The sequence below is a fragment of the Myodes glareolus genome, chromosome 14, assembly GCF_982192425.1.
Source record: "Myodes glareolus chromosome 14, mMyoGla1.1, whole genome shotgun sequence".
NCBI classification, from domain to species: domain Eukaryota; kingdom Metazoa; phylum Chordata; class Mammalia; order Rodentia; family Cricetidae; genus Myodes; species Myodes glareolus.
In genome coordinates this window covers 22,696,438-22,715,327 of record NC_142039.1, presented here as the reverse complement: position 1 = coordinate 22,715,327, position 18,890 = coordinate 22,696,438, and the positions used below count along the sequence as shown (strand labels likewise).

Genomic DNA, 18,890 nt, shown 5'->3' with positions numbered 1-18,890 from the left:
GGAATAGTCTGGGTTTCAACATAAAAGGTGAGTTGTCTGAAACAGGGTGTTTTTTTTGTTGACCATTTAAAGTTGTTAAGTTATCACTGGTAGGAAATTACAAAAACATTGGGTGTGGCACACACCTTACCCTCAGCGCTCCTTCCTTAGGAGGCTAAGGAAGAACTATCGTGACTTCAAGACCTTACGCACCAATCACTGTCAAGATCAATAAAGAAGGTTTAGCCGAAGTTGATTCATTGCTAAATTCTTGTAACTACTGCCAGTCCTAGAGCTGGCAGGGAAACAGACTTGGTGTTTGAAGCCATTGAGATCCTAGTCCAAAAACTCATCGACGTCAATGATCTTATTACCTTGAAGATGCACAAAAGAAAATGTGGACAGGTACAAAGTAGTAGAGAGATTGGCTGGATGTCAAAAACCGTATTTGTAAGACCTTTGGAGGGCTGGGCATGAGGTTGAGTGTTTGCCTCTTGTGCACGAAGCCCTGGGTTCAAGGCAAGCAAGGAATAACCCAGATGTGTGCTGACAAATGTATAATCACAGCACCTTGGAGATGCAGGCAGGAGAACCAGAAGTTTAAAGTCACCCTAAGTTACCCAGTGTTTGAGATCAGCCTGGGCTATAGGCGACTGCCACACACATAGAACTTGGGGTTTAAAAAGGCTTAAAAATTGTTTGAATCAAAGTAAGACAAATATAATAGTTTTTCCAAAAAGAATACAACCCAAAAGTTCTAAAAGGATAAACACCATTAAAATGCAAATCTAAATTGACGGTATAGAGGAGAGATGATTAAAGAGCAACTGAGGTGATCAATCTAACAAAATCAATTGTATAAATATCATAGGACCATGCTGCTTTTATACACATTATTTAGAGAAGGGACAGGGTATAGAACTATGGGGATGTATCACTATTTAAAACACAAACTCATTCTTAGAGGAGGCAGAGGGCATTCTGTGAACTTTCTATCATTAGCCAAAGGGAGATTGTAAAAGTAGATGCTAAAGCTATTTGATGCTCTCTGGCTTGTATACCGTGTTCTTGCTGCAATGCTCACATTTTCCGAGTAAAAAGAGAATGGAAAATATAGCCAGAGGAACAGTTGTCAAACGGTTGGGATAAATGAGAATTTCACAGCATCAAAGAAATTAGCTAGTGATTCTTATCAAAGCAGGAACAATTAACATTGAAAATGAACGGGAATTTGACAAATGTCACACAAACGACATCCGAACACTAACCCTTTTACCAGATAAGCAAGGTGGGAACAAAAGCAAAAAATGATTATAGTTATTTTTTCTTAGGTATCATTTTTCTTCAAACGCTAGGGAATTCAAACAACAGGGTTCTTTTGGGGGGGTTGTCTTTTTATAAAACTTATTTACTCTTTGATAATTAAAAGTTATAGGAGGAGGACATGAAACTGGTGGGAAATGTGATGGGGAGTCCTGCTGAGAGCTGGAGGTGGAGGTGAGAGGTGACTGCAACTGAGATGCATGAGATTTCCAAAGAATAATGTAACCAATTTATATATAAGTTTTTCAGTATCTGAAGAAAAGAAACCAGGACCAAAGTACTTCCTAAAATGAGATATAAGTAGACCTAATTCTTTTCAGGGTATCATGAGTTAAACATGGGTGACAATGTTCTAATTTCAAGATTATAGAAGAAAAAGATGGCTATCAGAGAACAGAAGGCATGTATACATTGGGAGATAGCCAGTGGATAGAGTTGGGAATGCCACTCAGAAAAGAGGGAAGTTACTATACCCACCCAATGCTAAACGAAACAGGCTTGAATGTTGTTCAGTTAACAGGGTGCTTGCATAGTACGCAGTAAGTTCTGGATTCCTTCTCCAGCATCATATAAACCAGGCACAAGAATCTAAGCATTAGGAAGGAGGAGGCAGGAGGACCAGAGGTTCCTTGGCCAATGTCAAGATCAAGATTGAGACCAGAGCCTGGGCTACTAAGACCTTATCTAAAAAGCAAACCAAAATAAAACCAAACCAAACTATACAAATAACAAAGAAAGAATCCACAGACAATTCTTTGACTTGGCCTGTAGAACATGCATATTTATTTTTAATATTGCTGTATGCACTGAGCTCTGAAGAAATATGACAGCCACATGGACGCGAGAAAGCACCTGCGGGTTTAGAGGTGCAGGGAGCTTATGACATTTCTACTATACTGGTTTTTGGGTTTTTTTTTTACATGCCAAAGAATTCCTGCATGTCTGTTTATTAATTTCCCCTATTATCCTGTGACATTGGACAAAACACTTTCAGCAAACTTTCCAAGCATATTAGATTTACCATAAATTAATTTTAAAGCTACCAAATTTGATTGCCAGGTGATGGTAGAGCACACTTTTAATCCTAGGACTCAGGAGGCAGAGGCAGGTGGATCTCTGTGAGTTTGAAGCCAGCCTGGCCTACAAGAGCTAGTTCCAGAACAGGCTCCAAAGCTACTGAGAAACCCTGTCTCGAAAAACTTTTTTAAAAAGGTACCAAATTTGATAAACCATGAATCTACATCCAAAATCACCGTTTTGTGACATCAGGCATAGGGGTGGTGGAGGGTTGTTTGATGAACATCCAAGTGAGTCACCATTTCTGAAATAATTTACCCAAACACTTCAGGAAAAGAGGTTCATTGGTCAGGTTCAACCAGGCAGTGGCCTGTTGAGAGAGACAACAGGCTGCCTGAGCAATCACCCAAAGTCTCACTTGCAATGTAGAATCAATCAACTTTGGCTAAGGCCTAGAGTAACTGACAGACCACTTTCAGAGGCCAGAAATTTTTCAAAACTGCTTTACCCTGTCTTGGCAAGATTTGGCAGTCTTTTTTCTTGTGTCCTGCTTGTCCAGTCCGGACATCATGCACTTTGACAGTGGTCGAGGCATGAGCAGTTTCTTGCCCAAAGATCAGTTTTACTAAGGAGAAGACAAACTCCAAGTGGAGTGTTTTTGGTGTTCACCATTCTCTCAGGAATAGATCAGGGCTTCCAGGAGCAATCATGTCTTACATCAACCCCCTATTCTGTTGCTGGGGTTTCTGTCCTGCCCAGTCCTGCAGTTGTTTAGTCCCAAGGAAACACACGGAGTTCTACATTAGTTATAAACTGATTGGCCTAGTATCTCAGGCTTTTTATTAACTCTCATAACTTATATTAGCCCATAATTCTTGGCTGTGTTAGACACATGGCTTGGTACCTTTTTCAGCAAGGCAGTCACATCTTGTTTGCTCTGTGTCTGGCTTCCTCTGTGTCTGGATGATGACTGCAGACTGGAACTTCCCTCTTCCCAGAATTCTCGTTGCCCTGCCTCTACTTCCTGCCTGGTTGCCCCACCTATACTTCCAGTCTGGCTACTAACCAATCAGTGTTTATTTAAAATACAAGTGTCAGGGTACAGGACCATTGTCCCACAGCAGTGGCCAGCATTCATTCAGGCCCAGTGTAGGGACAAGTCTCTTCCATGATGTGGTTTATATACAATCTTCTATTATTCTAGTCTTTACATCAAAATTGTGACAGCCACCAGGGCTCCAAACTCAACCAGCGGGTGTCTAGATTGAAGTGTTCTCGACAGCTTCAGATGCGGCAGCTCCTGAATATGAAGCTTAGGTTGGGTTTAACACCCAACAATGTTCCAGCTTGCTTTTAAATCATTGACATGCCAGGATGACACATTTTGAAAAAAATAAATAAAAAGTTTTCCTCTTACTTCACATAATAATCTTGCAGATCATATGGTATTTTTTCCACAAAAGATTCAAACATCTCCACAATGTTTTCTTTTTTAGCTTTGTGCCTTTGGAGGCAAGGAGGAAAACCAAGGCTACCAAACCATGCTAGATGCTTTCTCAAAAGATGGTGTCTTCTGCCTTGAAGCTGTAACCAGAGGCACAGCTTTATGTTCTAAAGAAGAAATCAAAATACAACCTTTTTTCCCATTTTACCCTAATTTTATTATTATTATTTCTTATGGAAGAGAAATTTCAAAGGAATTGTGCTGACAGTGTTGAAGTTACTCAGACAAGGGATGAGTGTATAGTTTTGAACACCAGCATTCATTATGTGGTAGTGGGGATGAAGAACTCTAACCCTCACAGTGGCTGTCCTTCAAATACACTAGCAAGGACCCAGAGCTGTGCTTATAGGATTGAAAGCCTCTTCAAGGTCTGTGGTTGTTAACTCCCCTTTCTTTCTTTAATTTGTATGGATGAGTTGCCTGCAGCGACATGTACCTCATGAGTGCAGTACCTGTGGTGGTCAGAAGAGGGCGCCAGATCAATTGAAGCTGGCATTACAAACAGCCTCCATGTAGGCACTGGGATTTGAACTTGTGTCCACTGGGAAAGTAACTGATGCTCTCAACCATAAAGCCATCTCTCCAGTCCTGTTAATACATCTTAAAGTACAATTGCAGATTTGAATATTGACAGACCTCTCATTAATTAATGTTCCTTTAATTCATAGGAGACTCAAATGAAGCCAGATCATGATTCACTTTAATGTCTAATGAAAAACAATAAAAAAGCAAACAAAGACCTCATTGTATTAGGTGCATCTTTTCAAAGTAGTTTTAGAGCCACACCAGCCTGTTTGACATGGTTTTATGGGAGATAGAGCAGGGAAACTTGGACTTCTCAGTTCATTGTTGTTATCATTATTATTATCTGTTGTAATAGGTTTGGAACTTTGGGCTTCTCGCGTTCCAGGTAAGCACTCTACCACTAAGCCACACTGTCAGCCCTTTTCTTATTTTTCTTTTGAGGCAGCTCACAAAGTTGCCTAGACTGGCCTTGAACTCATGCTATAACCCAGGTTGACTTTCAACTTGGTGATGCTCCTGCTTCAGCATCCTGAGTGCTGAGATTAAAGGGGGTGTGGTACCATGCCTGCATGAATGATATCTTAAAGTCAAGGAACTTAGGTCTGGAGGGTGGCTCAGCAGAGAAAGCATTCCAGGCCTAAGCCTTATGACTGAGTTAAAGTCTAGAACCTACAAAAGGCTGGAGGTAGTGACCTGGAATCCCTGGGTTCCTGGTGAGGTGGGAGGCAGAGACAGGAGAGGTTCTGGGAGGTCATGGCAGAAATGGAGGATGGTCCCTACCTCAGCAAGGAAAAGGCAGGGGCTCACTCTGAAAGTTGTCCGCTGAACCTGCCATGCTCCCTCTGGCATGAATGTGTCCCCAGAAAAGAAAACGAAATAAAATTTAAACAAGACTTCAATCTAAAAATGAAAGTCAAGGAAGCAGAATATTTTTCTTCCAAATTAGGTAGATCTTTTTATTTTCCTTTCTTACTAATTAAAATAAAGTAAAAATAGGCAAAACTTTATAAAGTGTTGAGTTTTGTTTCTTTTGCGGAAAAACACAGAACTCACAGATAGTGGTTCCCTGAGAAGCAAATTGTAATTTAATTTAACAGGAACTTTTGAGAGAAATTTGTGAGATGGAGTCTTAAAGTTCATATTTAATTTATTCCAGTTGTTTTTAATTTACTTGTGGGTCTCAAAGTTTTCTGTGTTTTCCAGTTATTGTTAATTCATTCATGAGTGAATTCAACTGAAAGATTCATAGCAATTGTTCTTGTAGATGGTTTTTCTTACATATTTCTCATCTTTTTTTTTTAAAAAAGATTAATTTATGAAAATAAATTGTGTTGAAGGGTCTAGAACCTCACCCCCACCCCCACCCCCGGCAGCCATGACAGACTGCGGAAAAGACCCAGCAAGATGTAGGCCCCTGACTCAGCAGGATGTGCTGAGAGGCCAACCTTGCCCAACATTGACTTATTACTGGGAAGAAACTGCCAGGTATCCACCATGTGGTAAGGAACCAATCAGAAGTCAGCTGGTGGGCTCTGGATGCGCTTTACTGAGAATGGTGGGATGCCAGTAACCGCCCCGAAGATGGCCTCCAGTTTCCACAGCCGCAGCTGATCAATCAGCTCAGGACAGGTTCCCTCAACCCTCAGGTGTTCCTCCAACCCGGAAGTGTTCCCCCAACCCTGCGGTGGACCTATCCTGCCACTGTTACCATGCAACTAGCAGAACCCCAGATGCCCCCCTTGCTCTGCCCCACTGCAGTTCAGGGCCTCTTGTCTTCCACCTGCTGTGTTGGATGGATGGAGGACCCAAGTTAACTCGTAATTGAAAAGACTCTGCTTTTGCATTAGATCTGGTCTCTTGGTGTTTTTTTTGGGGGGGGGGCGGGGTCCACACTCTGGGTACAACAGTGTATGCATTGGTGTTTTGCTTGCATGCATGTCTGTGTACCATGTGTGTGCTATTACTAGCAGAGGCCAGAGGAGGGGGATGGACCCCCTGGAACTAGAAAGCGGGTGGTCATGAATATCATGTGGGTGCTGGGCCTCAAACCCCAATCCTGGAAGAGCATCTAGTGCTCTTACCTGCTGAGTCAACTCTCCAGCCCTCATCTTGTACATTGTAAAAATTAATAATGAAAAGTAGGTATTGATCCTCCTTCTTCCCTTATTTTCCTCCTTCCTCATTCTTGCCTTCCTTTCTCCTCTGCTTCCCTTCCTTCTTCCTTTATCTTTCCCTCCATCCTTCTCTCCTTCTAGTTCTCCTTCGCAACTTCCTTTTTTTTTTCCCCTTTCTGCTGTAGCGAGAACCCAGGGTCCTGTGTGTGCCAGGCAAGCGTTCTAACATTAACCCACTCATCTCCAGACAGGGGTCAGTTTCACATGTTTGCACACTTTAAAGAACATACTGAGGAGGGATTGTGCAATTTTAAGCCTTGTGGACTTCCCTATCAGGCACAGAAAATACAAATATTAAGGAATAATACAGAAATGTAAATAAAAGGTAAATCAGATAATGTAAAAGCCATGCTTTTCTTATCTCTGTCAGTCACCACCCTCAACGCTATTGCACTGTGGGGCCAATGGCTGATGTCAGAGACTGAAGAGAATATGAAGCCATCTTGATCAAGGGTCAAGAAAACTAAACTGGAAGATTCTTTTGCGCTTCTTCTGGGTTCAGGTTTGAATTCAATGGAATGCTTTGTGCCTCCTTGGCCTCGGCAGGGCGCTTTCCTGCAGGGTACCTGTTTCTAGCCGGCAGCCCCTTTGCACACTGATATTTCCTTTTCATTCAGAGCAAGGAGGCAAGAAAGCATCAGGACTGAGGCTAAATTCCAGCATCCACGTCCACGGCGCTTATCCTTTTCTCAGAGGCCTCTCTTTCTTTCTTACCATATTTTCACCCACCTAGTCTCATAAAATTGTGTGTGTGTGTGTGTGTGTGTGTGTGTGTGTGTGTGAGAGAGAGAGAGAGAGAGAGAGAGAGAGAGAGCGAGAGAGAGAGAGCACGTGCATGGGTGTGGAGGTCAGAGGTCAACCTTGCCTGTGGCTCCTCAGGACACTGCCCTTCTTGTACTATTGAGACAGCTCTTACTGGTCTGTTTCATTTGACAAATTGACTGGCAAATTGTTTCCACCTCCCCAGTACTGAGATGGTAAGTACATTCCACACCAGCCTTCTGTCATGCCTGTGTGGTAAGCACGCAATGTACTGAGCCATCTCCCTCGCCTGACATTAAAAAATCTTTAATGATCTGATCCACATGTGCCTGGAAAATACTAGCTGGACAACCTCAATACCTGTCAACGGCTCTGATGTACAACAGGAGCACTCCTTGGAAGTAGTGTGAGAGCCAAAGGTACACATTAAGTTTTAGTTGTGGTGCTTTAGAGATCCATGAATTTGCAAGCTGCTTGCCCAAGGACAGACAGTTTCCGAAATGTCGGAGGCTGTTGTTTATGGGAGACAGCAAGCCACATGTTTTCACTCCCCTAAACAAGCTTGTATGACCCATCTGATGTGCTTGATCACATGTGGGCAGGAGGTACACAGGCTGGAGGTATGTCAGGATGTATGCTTGCCCCTGATTGACCTGATAGGAAATACAGTAAATTATGGGTTTTCCTTCTTAAGCCCTTGCCATACTTGATTTTGGACCATTTCCCCAGGAACCTGGGTATGAACCTGGCCAGGGTCCATCCACCTGGCCAGTATTTAATTAAAGCTTGCTTCAAAATTGACTTTAAACTGCGGATAGGGGTCCTAGTCTCCATTGGTGGGATTAATAGTAGGAGGCAACCAAATAACTTTCTGGGGGAAAAAAATCTCAATTCCTTAGGAAAGTAGCAGAGAATTCATATTATGTCCTGTTTTGATGAAGTGCATCTGGACCTAGTACCTGCCAGGCAAACCTCTTTCACCAAGCCAAGCTGTCAGGCAGCTTTTCTCTTACAGTGAGACAAGGTTTCATGATTTGCCCAGGTTGATCTTGAACTCATGCTATAACCCAGGTTGGCTTTAAGCTTGCTGATCCCCCTGCTTCAGTCTCCTGAGTGCTGAGATTATAGGGGTGCACTGCTGTGCCTGCATTCATGGTGTATTAAACCCAAGGACCCTGGGCTGGGGAGCTGGGTCGGGAGATGAGTCCCGCGGCACAAGCCTGAGGCCTGGGGCTGAAGGGTGACATCACTGCTTCCCCTTGATGCGGGGCCTTTAGTCAGTTACTTTGTTTGACAGGGCAGATCTAAAAAATAAATCAGGGCATCTCCAAAGCTCAGGGTCCTGCGGCTTTCAGTGTCATGACAGCTTTTCTTCTTTCCTTTCTTTTGCCTTTTCCTAGAAGGACTCAAGTCCTTAAAATCCAAGTGAACCAGGCACATTTACATTTGACGAGCAAATTCTTGGCCACCGTTTCCATCTTTTGCGTGTGTGTGTGTGTGTGTGTGTGTGTGTGTGTGTGTGTGTGTGTGTATACCAGGGAGATGCTGGTACAATCACTTTTCTCTGGTCTTGTTAAAGTGTAGTGGTCTTTCATTTGTATTTTAATAAACAAAGTTTGTCTGAAGATCAGAGAGTAAAGCAGCCACACTGATCAGCCCTACAGACCAGGCAGTGGTGACACACACCTTGATCCCAGCAGCCACACTAGTTTGCCCCAGAAACCAAGCAGTAGCAGTGAATGCCTCTGATTCCAGCACCGTGACAGGTTTCAGGCTCAGTCTCATTCTGAGGGTTCCTGGAGGCAGGATCACCATTTTTGGACGAGGTAGTGTTAAGAGCCAGTGGTTGGCTGCTTTGCTTTTCTGGTCTTCAGGTTGAACCCCAATGTCTGTCTCTGGGTTTTTATTAATCACGCTACAATAAAGTATCAAAACTGCATGGAATCTGAAAAATATTGACCCGTGGCTCTGACAGACAAAGTGAGGAGTGTCCTCGTGAAAAGGCCCAATACTCACACATGGGAATACACATGCATTCCCACAGGGGACTTGATGTATATGATATATATGCATATAAAAGATGCTAAATTAATCTTGAAGCTCAAGTATCCCTGGAAGACTGTTTGGAGGGTAACTGTCAGTTTGCCCCAGGAAGTATGTGGCACAAATTGTATACTCCCATCCTTTAAAAAAGGAAGGCCTCAATTTTTATTTCATTCATTTACTACAAATACACTCTTAGAGATAAAAATAAAATCAAGGGGCTGAGGAAAGAGCTCAGCAGATAAGAAGGCTTGTTGCACAAGTATGAGGACCCGAGTTCAAATCCCCAGCACCCATGTAAAACGTCAAGCCTGTGCTAGAGGACTGGTGGGGCAGAGACCGGAGGATTGCAGAGACAAACTAGCTCCAGATTCGGTGAGAGACCCTGTTCTGAGGAAATAGGGCAGAGAATGGAAGAACAGAACGCCAAACAGCCTCCTCTGTCCTCCACAAGTACACAGAAGCATTGGCATCTACACATACATGTACATAAGCCACACACATGTGCATATGACACACACAAACACACACATGCATGCATGCACGCATTTTTCAGAAAAAAAAATGCAAGAAGAAAAGTGCAATGAGAACACTCCCAGGGTAGACAGCAGTTTGGGGCTCCCCCTGGGAGACAGGGACAGAGTCTGTGGCTCTGATTTCGGGTAACATACCTACATCACCCAGACAAACCGGAAGATGCTGTTAGGAAATTTCTAACATTCACTGTCAGGAAGCTCACCCTCCTTCTTGCTGCACCAAGAATAGTTACTTTCTCTTGGATCATAAGTCCTTATCCTCTCTGAGGGTCAAATGACCCTTTCACAGGGGCCGCATATTAGAAACCCGCATATCAGGTATTTACATCATGTTTTATAAAGGGAGCAAAATTACAGTTGTGAAGTAGCAGCGAAAATAATTTTAAGGTTCGAGGTCACCACAACACGAGGAACTGTGTTAGAGGTCACGCGGCATTAGGAAGGTTGAGAACCACTGCTTTAGAACCTTATAAGTTCCCCTTCGAACTTTCCGCACCCCCAGACCTGCCAGGCCCAACTTCCTGTTCTTTCTGTCTTTCAAGTTCTATTATCTGGGTTTCTTCTGAATCTGTCACTTCAGATCTGTATTCTGATTTAGTATTACAAGCTTGGAGCTGTGGTCAGGTAGCTAGGTTGCATTATCAGACATTGAGGCATTGTGGATGGCTTTGACTTTAGACCCCACCTCCGTCTCTCTGGTGCTAGAAAGTAAAGCACCTTCTTAGGATTTAGATCATCATATGAAAAGGTGGAGGCCTGCAGGCTTTGTTGGGGTTCACCAAGGGAAAGCTGTTTCTTCCTGGTCAGAGGATTGGAATCTAGGTCCAACCTCTGGGCCTGGGTGGAGATCTGACCTTCTGACTTACCCAAAGCATCATATAATATTGTTTTCTCTTTGAGAGTTAATCAGACTGGCTCTGTTTTTGATCACCTGACCAGGAGGGAGTCCTACACCCGCAAAAGTCTGATGCATCAAGATGCCAGTCTGGGGAGTGGCAGGGCTGATTACCGCCTTTTCCTTTCAGAGGGCCCTTCTGGAGCAGCCTGCAGGGCTTCTGGCCCCTGCCACTGCTGAGCCTGATCCCTTTTCTTAGTCTTAATTCAGAAAAACATTGTTTCCCGTCTCCTTCCTTCTCTTATTCTTTCAGACACTGACATAATGATTTCCCTGGGCACTTCTCACTCATTCCCTGAGGCCTGGTCCCTCCTACCATGTGTCTGCTTGCTGACCTTCATAACTAAATTACTAATAAACAAAACAAAACCTTCAGTGGCTATGGAAAGTTTGGCATGTTGCTGATCCGACAGCCCAATTAAAATGTCTTTGGGGCTGTCTCTAGCCCCCTAAGAACCCTTGCTTACCCATCTGTGTATTGGACCTAACATCCTACTAATAGATATAAGCCTTTGCAAATGCATTAACTTCACAAAACCCTGTTTTCCACCAATGGGAGGGCAGAGGATGCTGTCTGATAGCATTTGAGGCCTATAGAAGAAATTCCACACACACCCCCCATTTTGCTGTAATTACCTCTCTGTTGTTTCGATCAATGTATTAAAAAAAATGTCTTGATGTATGATTTTCTTTGTTCTGCTACTATAAAGCTCCATGAATTTGCTTCTTTGTTGGGAACATCAACCTGGTTCCTTGTTTCCTGGGCCACAGTCACTCAAATTTGGTTCTAGGATAAACTATCTCTTATTCCTGCATGATTTCCTCTCTTGCTCTCTATCTCCCTTCCACAGGCAACTGCTAAAATTTACAGCTTGCCTACCTTGTTGCTGTTCTTCCAAAGACGATCAAACTGGTCCTTGGGCTGTTTTCTGAGTCCTTTTAAAATTCTTTTATTAATGAGACTAAGAATGCCAAAAGGAAGGTTCAATTTCCCTGGTAACAGTATCAGCATTGTCTTATAGAGTGGAGGATGCTTTGGGGCCAGTAGGCTCCACAGTGCTTCAGACGTAGGTCTGCTCACTAAGTCTTCGCTTTAGTCTGGATATGTTGAGGAATATTCACATATCCAAGGAAATGAATACAACAAGATGTTAAAAATGGAGGTTATAGATGGCTGGGTATTTACAGTGGATTGTTACTTATTCGAAGCAGCTCATGGGGGTGAAGAAAAGTCTAGAATGATAGGCTTTAGAGTGTTAATGGTGAGTCTATCCAGGGTGGGATTATAAATCTTTGAGAGTCTTCCAAATTCTCTAGAATGCTATGAGTCAGAAAAACACAATTGAGATTTTTGTCCATAAGAGAAAAGGTGATGGGCGCAGAGTTTCCCAGGAATGGGAGCAACTTCTGAGAAAGTCAGCGGAAGGGAGGGGCCAGTGTCCCGTGTGGATGTTGACATAAGTGCATCTTGTTCAACCTCTCTCACCCACAAACTCATACTAACACCCACCTTTTCTGCTAGTCTTTGTGAGATCTGGTGCCCTCTTGACGAAGAGACCTGGTCGGTCGTCCTCGTCAACTTAGATCATGAAACCCCAATATAGACAAGTCCAATAGACCAGCCATACAAAGGCTGCTCATGAATGCTTCAGCATTGCCAGGGTGTAAATCTCCTTAAGTTCATTCAAGAGAGATTATAAGTTTTTTTTATCTGTTTTTCCTTCTTTTTGCACCTTTACATACATGTACAGTAGATTAAAGAGTGGAACACCGTGTAGAAGCCTGGTTCTTATAACAAATTAAATCAAAGCAAATGATGTGCACAGAGACAGACCTGGCAGCAAGTGTCTCTCCCCACATACAACACTTAGAATTCTAAGTCACGCTTCCATGGTGCTTAGCAGTGATGAAACTTTTTGAAATGGACATAAGGAGGCCAGACTGAGGGTGAGAACAACATGAAGACATTACCCGATTTCCCTGCATGTAGGAACCCCCCAAACACAGACGCCCTGGTAGGCAGAGAGACAGGGAGGGGAGCCATGACTAGGTACTAAAGGTGGTGACCTTCCAAGATGGCTGGCCTCTTCCCCAACTTCCTGACCTGAGACAAAAGCCTGGAAGCTTAAACAAAAGTCTTGTAGGCTTTTTCTTCTGCTTGCCAGTACCGTGCTGATGGCCTGACTCACCAAGTTCAAGGCTCCATCAGGACATGCTTATACAACAGTTTATACAATAAACGGACTAACCGTAAATCAGGGGACTAAGACCCTTTGGAGACTTAAAAAACTCCAGGCCTTGCAAAGAGTCTGGATTTTCGAGTTTCCAGTCCACTTCTGCTTTGCGGAGGGTCTTTTTCTCTGTTTGTCTGAGGCATGTCTGTGTTTGCTCAACCTCAGGGAAAGCCGTTGTCCAATTGCTGATTCTGTCTGCTGGGTTTGAGATTTCTCTGCTGCTACCTGTTGATCTCTGGACTTTCCACACATTTTAATTCTTTAATTGGCACAGAAAAGGAACCCGATTAGAAACCTTAGAGTGTAAGAAAAAACATACCTTGGTCTGGAACGTGCAGAACATGTGTGTGAGAAACGGATGCTCCCAAGCCAAGGACAGAACCCTCTTCTCCACCATGGTACACTCGACGTCATCATCCATCAACACCACATCCTTCTTTAGGGCTTTAATTGCGAAAAATTGATTGGTTCTCTTGAACTCCGCGAGGAAGACCTAAAAGGAAGCGAGGCAGCAATTTTGTTTCAGAATATGGATTTCCACACATTAAAGAAAACAAAGCAGAGTTTAGGAGAGATCTGTGCCAGGTGGGAAAAGAAAGGCCTCCGGTCTCTGTCCTGGATAGTGTCTAACTGTTTAGGATCGCACATAAGAGTTTCAGATCATCGTACCTTTGCAAGGATTTCACAGACTGTTGATGCATTTGGAAGGTTCTTATTAATGCATGCTCGGTTCCTGTCCTGGATAGTGTCTAACTGTTTAGGATGTCACTTAAGAGTTTCAGATCATCCTACCTTGGGTTTCACAAAACTGTTACGCATTTGGAGGTAAGTATTGTTATTATTACTATTATTTTGTTTTTTGGAGACAGGGTTTCTCTTTACGTAGCTTTGATTGTCCTCACACTAGCTCTGTAAACCAGCATGGCCTCGAACACAGAGATCCACCTGTCTCTGCCTTCCAAGTGCTGGGATTAAAAGCATGAGCCACCACAGCTCATCTTGTGGAAGGTTATTCTTAACGCATGAGAATCGTGAAGCTGGGGTGTCGCTCAGCCGGTAGAGTGCTTGCCTAACGTGCATGAAGCACTTCAGAGACCAAATACGGTGTGTGTCTTTAATCTTAGCGTTTGGGGGCGGGGGTGAAGGAAGGGTGGGGAAATCGGAAGTTAAAGGTCATCTTTGGCTACATGGTGAGTTTGAGACTATCCTGGGCTACACAATAGGACTCAGAACAACTCCTAGTTCTGAACACTGAGAATAGGTATTAATGATATTGATACTAAAGATAATGATATCCCTGGGTTCAAAGTATAGCTTACTCAAATTCATGGAATTACTTTGGGGACAATCTAACCCCAGAGTTTATTTTCCCATTTGATTTCTTGTCTCAGATGTTACCAGACACCAGATGTCATATAACAGAGGGTTTAAACAATTTTAGACTTGTGAAGCAGACAAGAGAGGACTCTTGACAGTTGAAAGGACACACCATTTATATAGCTATGGGCGTGTGAGCAAAGTCACTGACCTCTCTGGGCTTCAGTTTCCCAGCTTTAAAGTTGTGTAAGGTTGGTGGTGGGGCTTCCTTATTCACTGATTCACAGGACTAAGGCGACCCCCAAGTGAATCATGATGAAGTAGAGTGAGTCAGCAGCTGTAAAATGCTTTCCAAATGAAAGTCATTAAAGCTTTTTTATTATTTTAAAACTGTGATGTTCCTTTTGTTTGTTAATGTGTGGTGTGGATGAGTGTGTGTGTGTGTGTGTGTGTTGCAAGTGCCCAAGGAGCCCAGAAGAGGCCTCCAGATACTCTGGGGCTGGAGTTACAGGCAGCAGTGAGAGCCAGACGTAGGTGCCAAGAACCGAATGCCAGTCCTTTGTGCGAGCAATGCATATTCTTAAGTACTGAGCCATCTCCCAAGTCCCGGGAGCTACAAAAACTCTTAACATTTTGTTTCTTTTACTGACTTTTAGAAAATGTCAAAATCAATGGTGCTGAACTGAAAATGCAATGGAGCCAAACTGAAAATGCAATGGTGCTGAACTGAAAATGCAATGGTGCCAAACTGAAAATGCAATGGTGCCAAACTGAAAATGCAATGGAGCCGAACTGAAAATGCAATAGAGCCAAACTGAAAATGCAATGGAGCCAAACTGAAAATGCAAGAGTCTAGGTTTAAAATGATACTCTGCGTGCAATGCTGGGAATGTAGACCGGTTGGTAACATGATTGCTTACTTAGCATGCAGAAAGCCCTGGGTTTGATCCTCAGCACTGCAAAAACCAGGCATGGCCTGCAATCTTGTAATCTCAGCATTGCGGAGGTGGAAGCAGAAAGATTAGGAGTTCAAGGTCATTCTTCTGCTGTGCAGTGAGTTTGAGATCAGCCTAGACCACCTGAAGCCTTGGGGGTCTTTTGTTTGTTTGTTCTGTTTTAAAAGAGATGCACAGTTGCCTCTGACCGATTGCTTGGTAGAGTGATTGGAGCTTGGATGGGAACTCAGACTCATAAATGGTGTTGATGTCGCCAGAAAATATGTAATTTGTTAGCACTGGCTTAAAGGCAGATTGAAATCCATAGCAGACTACTGTTTTGGTTAGAAGCCATGTTTTCCACGGAGAGCCAGAAAAATGATGAAATGTGAGCTTCTGAGAACTCTTAGTATTCTATGAGAAATGGGTCAGCTGGGGTTCTGTCTTCTCGGTGTGCAGGGCCTGGCATCTCAGGGCAAAGCAGCACCATGCATTCCGCCCAGAGGAAGGAGGTACCTAGAGCCCAGGATGTCCCCAGGGATACTTGCCAAGGCATGTATGTTTAGCTTACTAACCTTGTTCAAATGTAGAAATCCACATGGGAACAAAAAAGATAAACATTTCATTAACAAAAGTACTCTGTTGGTAATTGTCTCTTTTAGTAAACCATCCTAAAACCAGCCATAAACTAAGAGCCAAGAAAGCAATTGCCATCTACATAATGCCCTTTCAATTTTTGTATCAGGCTATAATTGCGCATTAATTGCTGCTAAATTATAATAAAGACTGGCTGTAAAATTGCCTATTGCACTCAGATTAACACTGAAAGAACTGTTGTGGTCTGCATTATTGTGGAGCTGAAAAGAGTTCATGGATCCCAGCTACTGTTTGCAGGGCAGAGTAGATTTTGTGAAAAGAAAATGCATTAGTGTTCAAATGCAAACATGTCGGAACACAGTGTGACTCAGCCATGGTGGAGACTGTGGTAGACTTGAACCTGTTTATTGTTAAATAAACTGAGGAGACGCTGCTGCCGAAATCTGGCCAGCAGGTGCTTAGCTGGCTTTGGATTCCCGCAGTCGTGGGAGAATGGCCCTTGGTTAAAAATTTCCTAGGAGTTCTGTCTAATGCTTTAAAAATAGCTAGGAACCGTAGTAATAAATTACACATCTGTAATGTCGAAGATACCCAAAAGCCTATGTTCTATCATGTCCCCCATTACAATCATTAACTTGGAAATCTTCTGTTGTCACCGATGGCTGAAATTTCTTTAAGTGTCCTCGAGTTTGCATGCACTGTGGAGCATGACAGGGGAGTCTAGAGGTCAGCTTCACATGCTGTTCCTCAGGAGCTGTCTGTCTTGTTTTGTTGAGACCGGGTCTCTTGGTTCCTTGGAGCAGACTAAATTGGGTAGACTGGCTGGCCATGAGTCCAAGGGATCTTCTGGTCTTTTGGTTTCCAGTGCTTGGATGACAAGCAGCTGCCACCAAACCTGATGTTTGTATGTGGGTTCTGGAAACTGAACGCAGGCTGCTCAGCTTGCAACTCAAGTGCTTCGCTACCTGTCTCTCAGGCCTGAGGATGGGTACTTTTTCTTCATCTCCTTTCTCTCAATTTTCCTTTCCTCAGTCTGTACTTGCTCTCTATGACTGACAGAGGTAAGTTATTTCTTCTGTCCCTGTCCTGTGAGTGACAAGAAGGGTAGGGAACGGGGACTTTCCCCAAGGTACATTTTCTAAGACGTCCTCTAACTACAGTGTTAGTGTCTGAGCTGTGTCTTCTCCCTTCTCTTTATCAGTCAAGGTGAAATCTTGGCCCTAGCACTTCTGAGTGTGAACACATTTGGACTTGGACCTTTAAATGGGTATTAAGGTCATCTAAGGTCACTGGTCAATACTCTAGGTGTGGGGAATAAGCAATGAAAACAACAACAACAACAACAACGGCAAAAGAACCAGTGTGAACAGGAAATGGCCGCTTTCTACATTCTTTGATGCTTAAAGATGTCAAACTCAATAGCATGCGAAGTATGTGGACTTAAAGCAAATGGCTTTGGGGCCAAATATCCAGGAAACAGAGGCTGCTATTACCACAGAGTCACTCAGCTTCCTAGTTAATGCTGGATGCTCTCTGTTTGTTCCCAACACATTGGGGGTGCTCCCTCGGCAGGCCCCCACACCGTCTGGTCCTAGGAATTTAGCATCACCTACTAGGGGCTTTAGTCTGAAGTCCTTGAGAGCCTACCTTGCCAAAGCTCCCTTTCCCCAACATTTTGTGCAGGACAAAGTCATCGATCTTCAGTTTCAGCTGCAGAGAGGGTCTTGGCACGTTCACTTCAGGTTCAGGAGGACGGTCTGGAGGGTGGTCCGTTTTATCCATCCCATCCAAAGGGGACTCCCAGGAAATTCCCTGGGGTTCTGCAAATGGCAAATAGTTGTTAAACAGGAATGGCTACGTTTACTGTAATCACTTAGGATGCCCATACATTTTTTTTTTATTCTCATGTCTCATTCTGAGATTCCGTCTAATTCAGTTTGACTCTTCTCCAGCTGTCTGTAAATCTGCCATTTTGGGTATGGACTATGCCTCTGTTTCCAGTCAATGGCCTGAGAAATGGTCTAACTTGAGAAAGGCTAGACTCAATCAAAGGCTATGCATGAAGAGAGAGAGACAGAGACAGAGAGAACTAATTTAATATTCTCTAAGTCCAAAGAACATATTTTATAATGTTTGCTGATAGGACTCAGTTGCCAGAATCACACAGCTGCATTTTCCCTTGCAGTTCTTTCAAGCAGTAGGCACATGGCAAAGGTTAAGGCTGAGGGCCTGACTCTTTTCCTTCCTGTCTTGAAACCTCAGAGAAGAGTCTCGAAGGTGTAGAACAACACTAATGCCCCCTCCTCATCTTGCTTTACAGAAGATTGATGGCTGTAAAACCATTTAACATGGGTAGGAGATGACATTTTAGACACACCCTCCCCCACCAGCAACCCCCTCACAAAGTACTCCGAGTTTGGAGCATTTGGTTTTACTCTTAAAAAGAGGACTAGAAGGAGAAGAAACTGTAATCAGGATGTATTGTATGAAAAATGAATGTATTTTCAGCTGAGAATAAAGTAGGGGCCTCAAAGTTGATAATTGGATCTGTAATCTTAGAGAAAAGGGAAACTTATCATAAAAAACTCAAATCCAGAGAACACAGGGTCAGGTTGATCAGAACAAGTGACTGGCACTGACTGACAGTCAATCACACTGATAGGTACCTCTTTTCCCAGGTGTTGGTACGCATGGTGGCTTGGTTTCATTTTTGATGGAGCATGGGAGACCGATTTCAACTGGACCTTCTCGGAAGATGTGTTCTGAATCTCTTAAGGAGCGAGCCTGCATCATAAAAACAGGATCAGTGAGCCCAACCACCTGTAGCTGCCAGCATCTCCCCGTCACAGAAAGTGTGCTGTGCTTGTCCCCGAGGACAAAGGACATTTAAGACTTTTAAATGTGCTGGACAGCCAAAGCTTTTCTTCCCTTAGAATTCTTTGCCTTGCAAGCATCTATAGCATTTAATGCATCAGCAGCAGGAACTTAGTGCCTTTCCGCCCTTCAAGGGGACTAGCTGGAATCCCCCACACAAGTCAACTCATTCCAT

General features: G+C 43.5%; 1 protein-coding gene across 2 annotated transcripts in view; it reads right to left on the bottom strand.

Annotated features, from left to right (window-relative positions):
• Nucleotides 1-18,890, bottom strand: part of Prkcq (protein kinase C theta) — a 132,683-nt gene that overhangs the window by 34,884 nt on the left and 78,909 nt on the right. For both annotated transcript variants that reach the window (XM_048460831.3, XM_085699144.2), the window contains 3 exons: nt 18,508-18,625; nt 17,489-17,661; nt 13,312-13,485 (listed from right to left, as the gene is read on the bottom strand). In XM_048460831.3, coding sequence (XP_048316788.1) covers nt 13,312-13,485; nt 17,489-17,661; nt 18,508-18,625 — 465 coding nt within the window. The remainder of the gene's footprint in view (nt 1-13,311; nt 13,486-17,488; nt 17,662-18,507; nt 18,626-18,890) is intronic.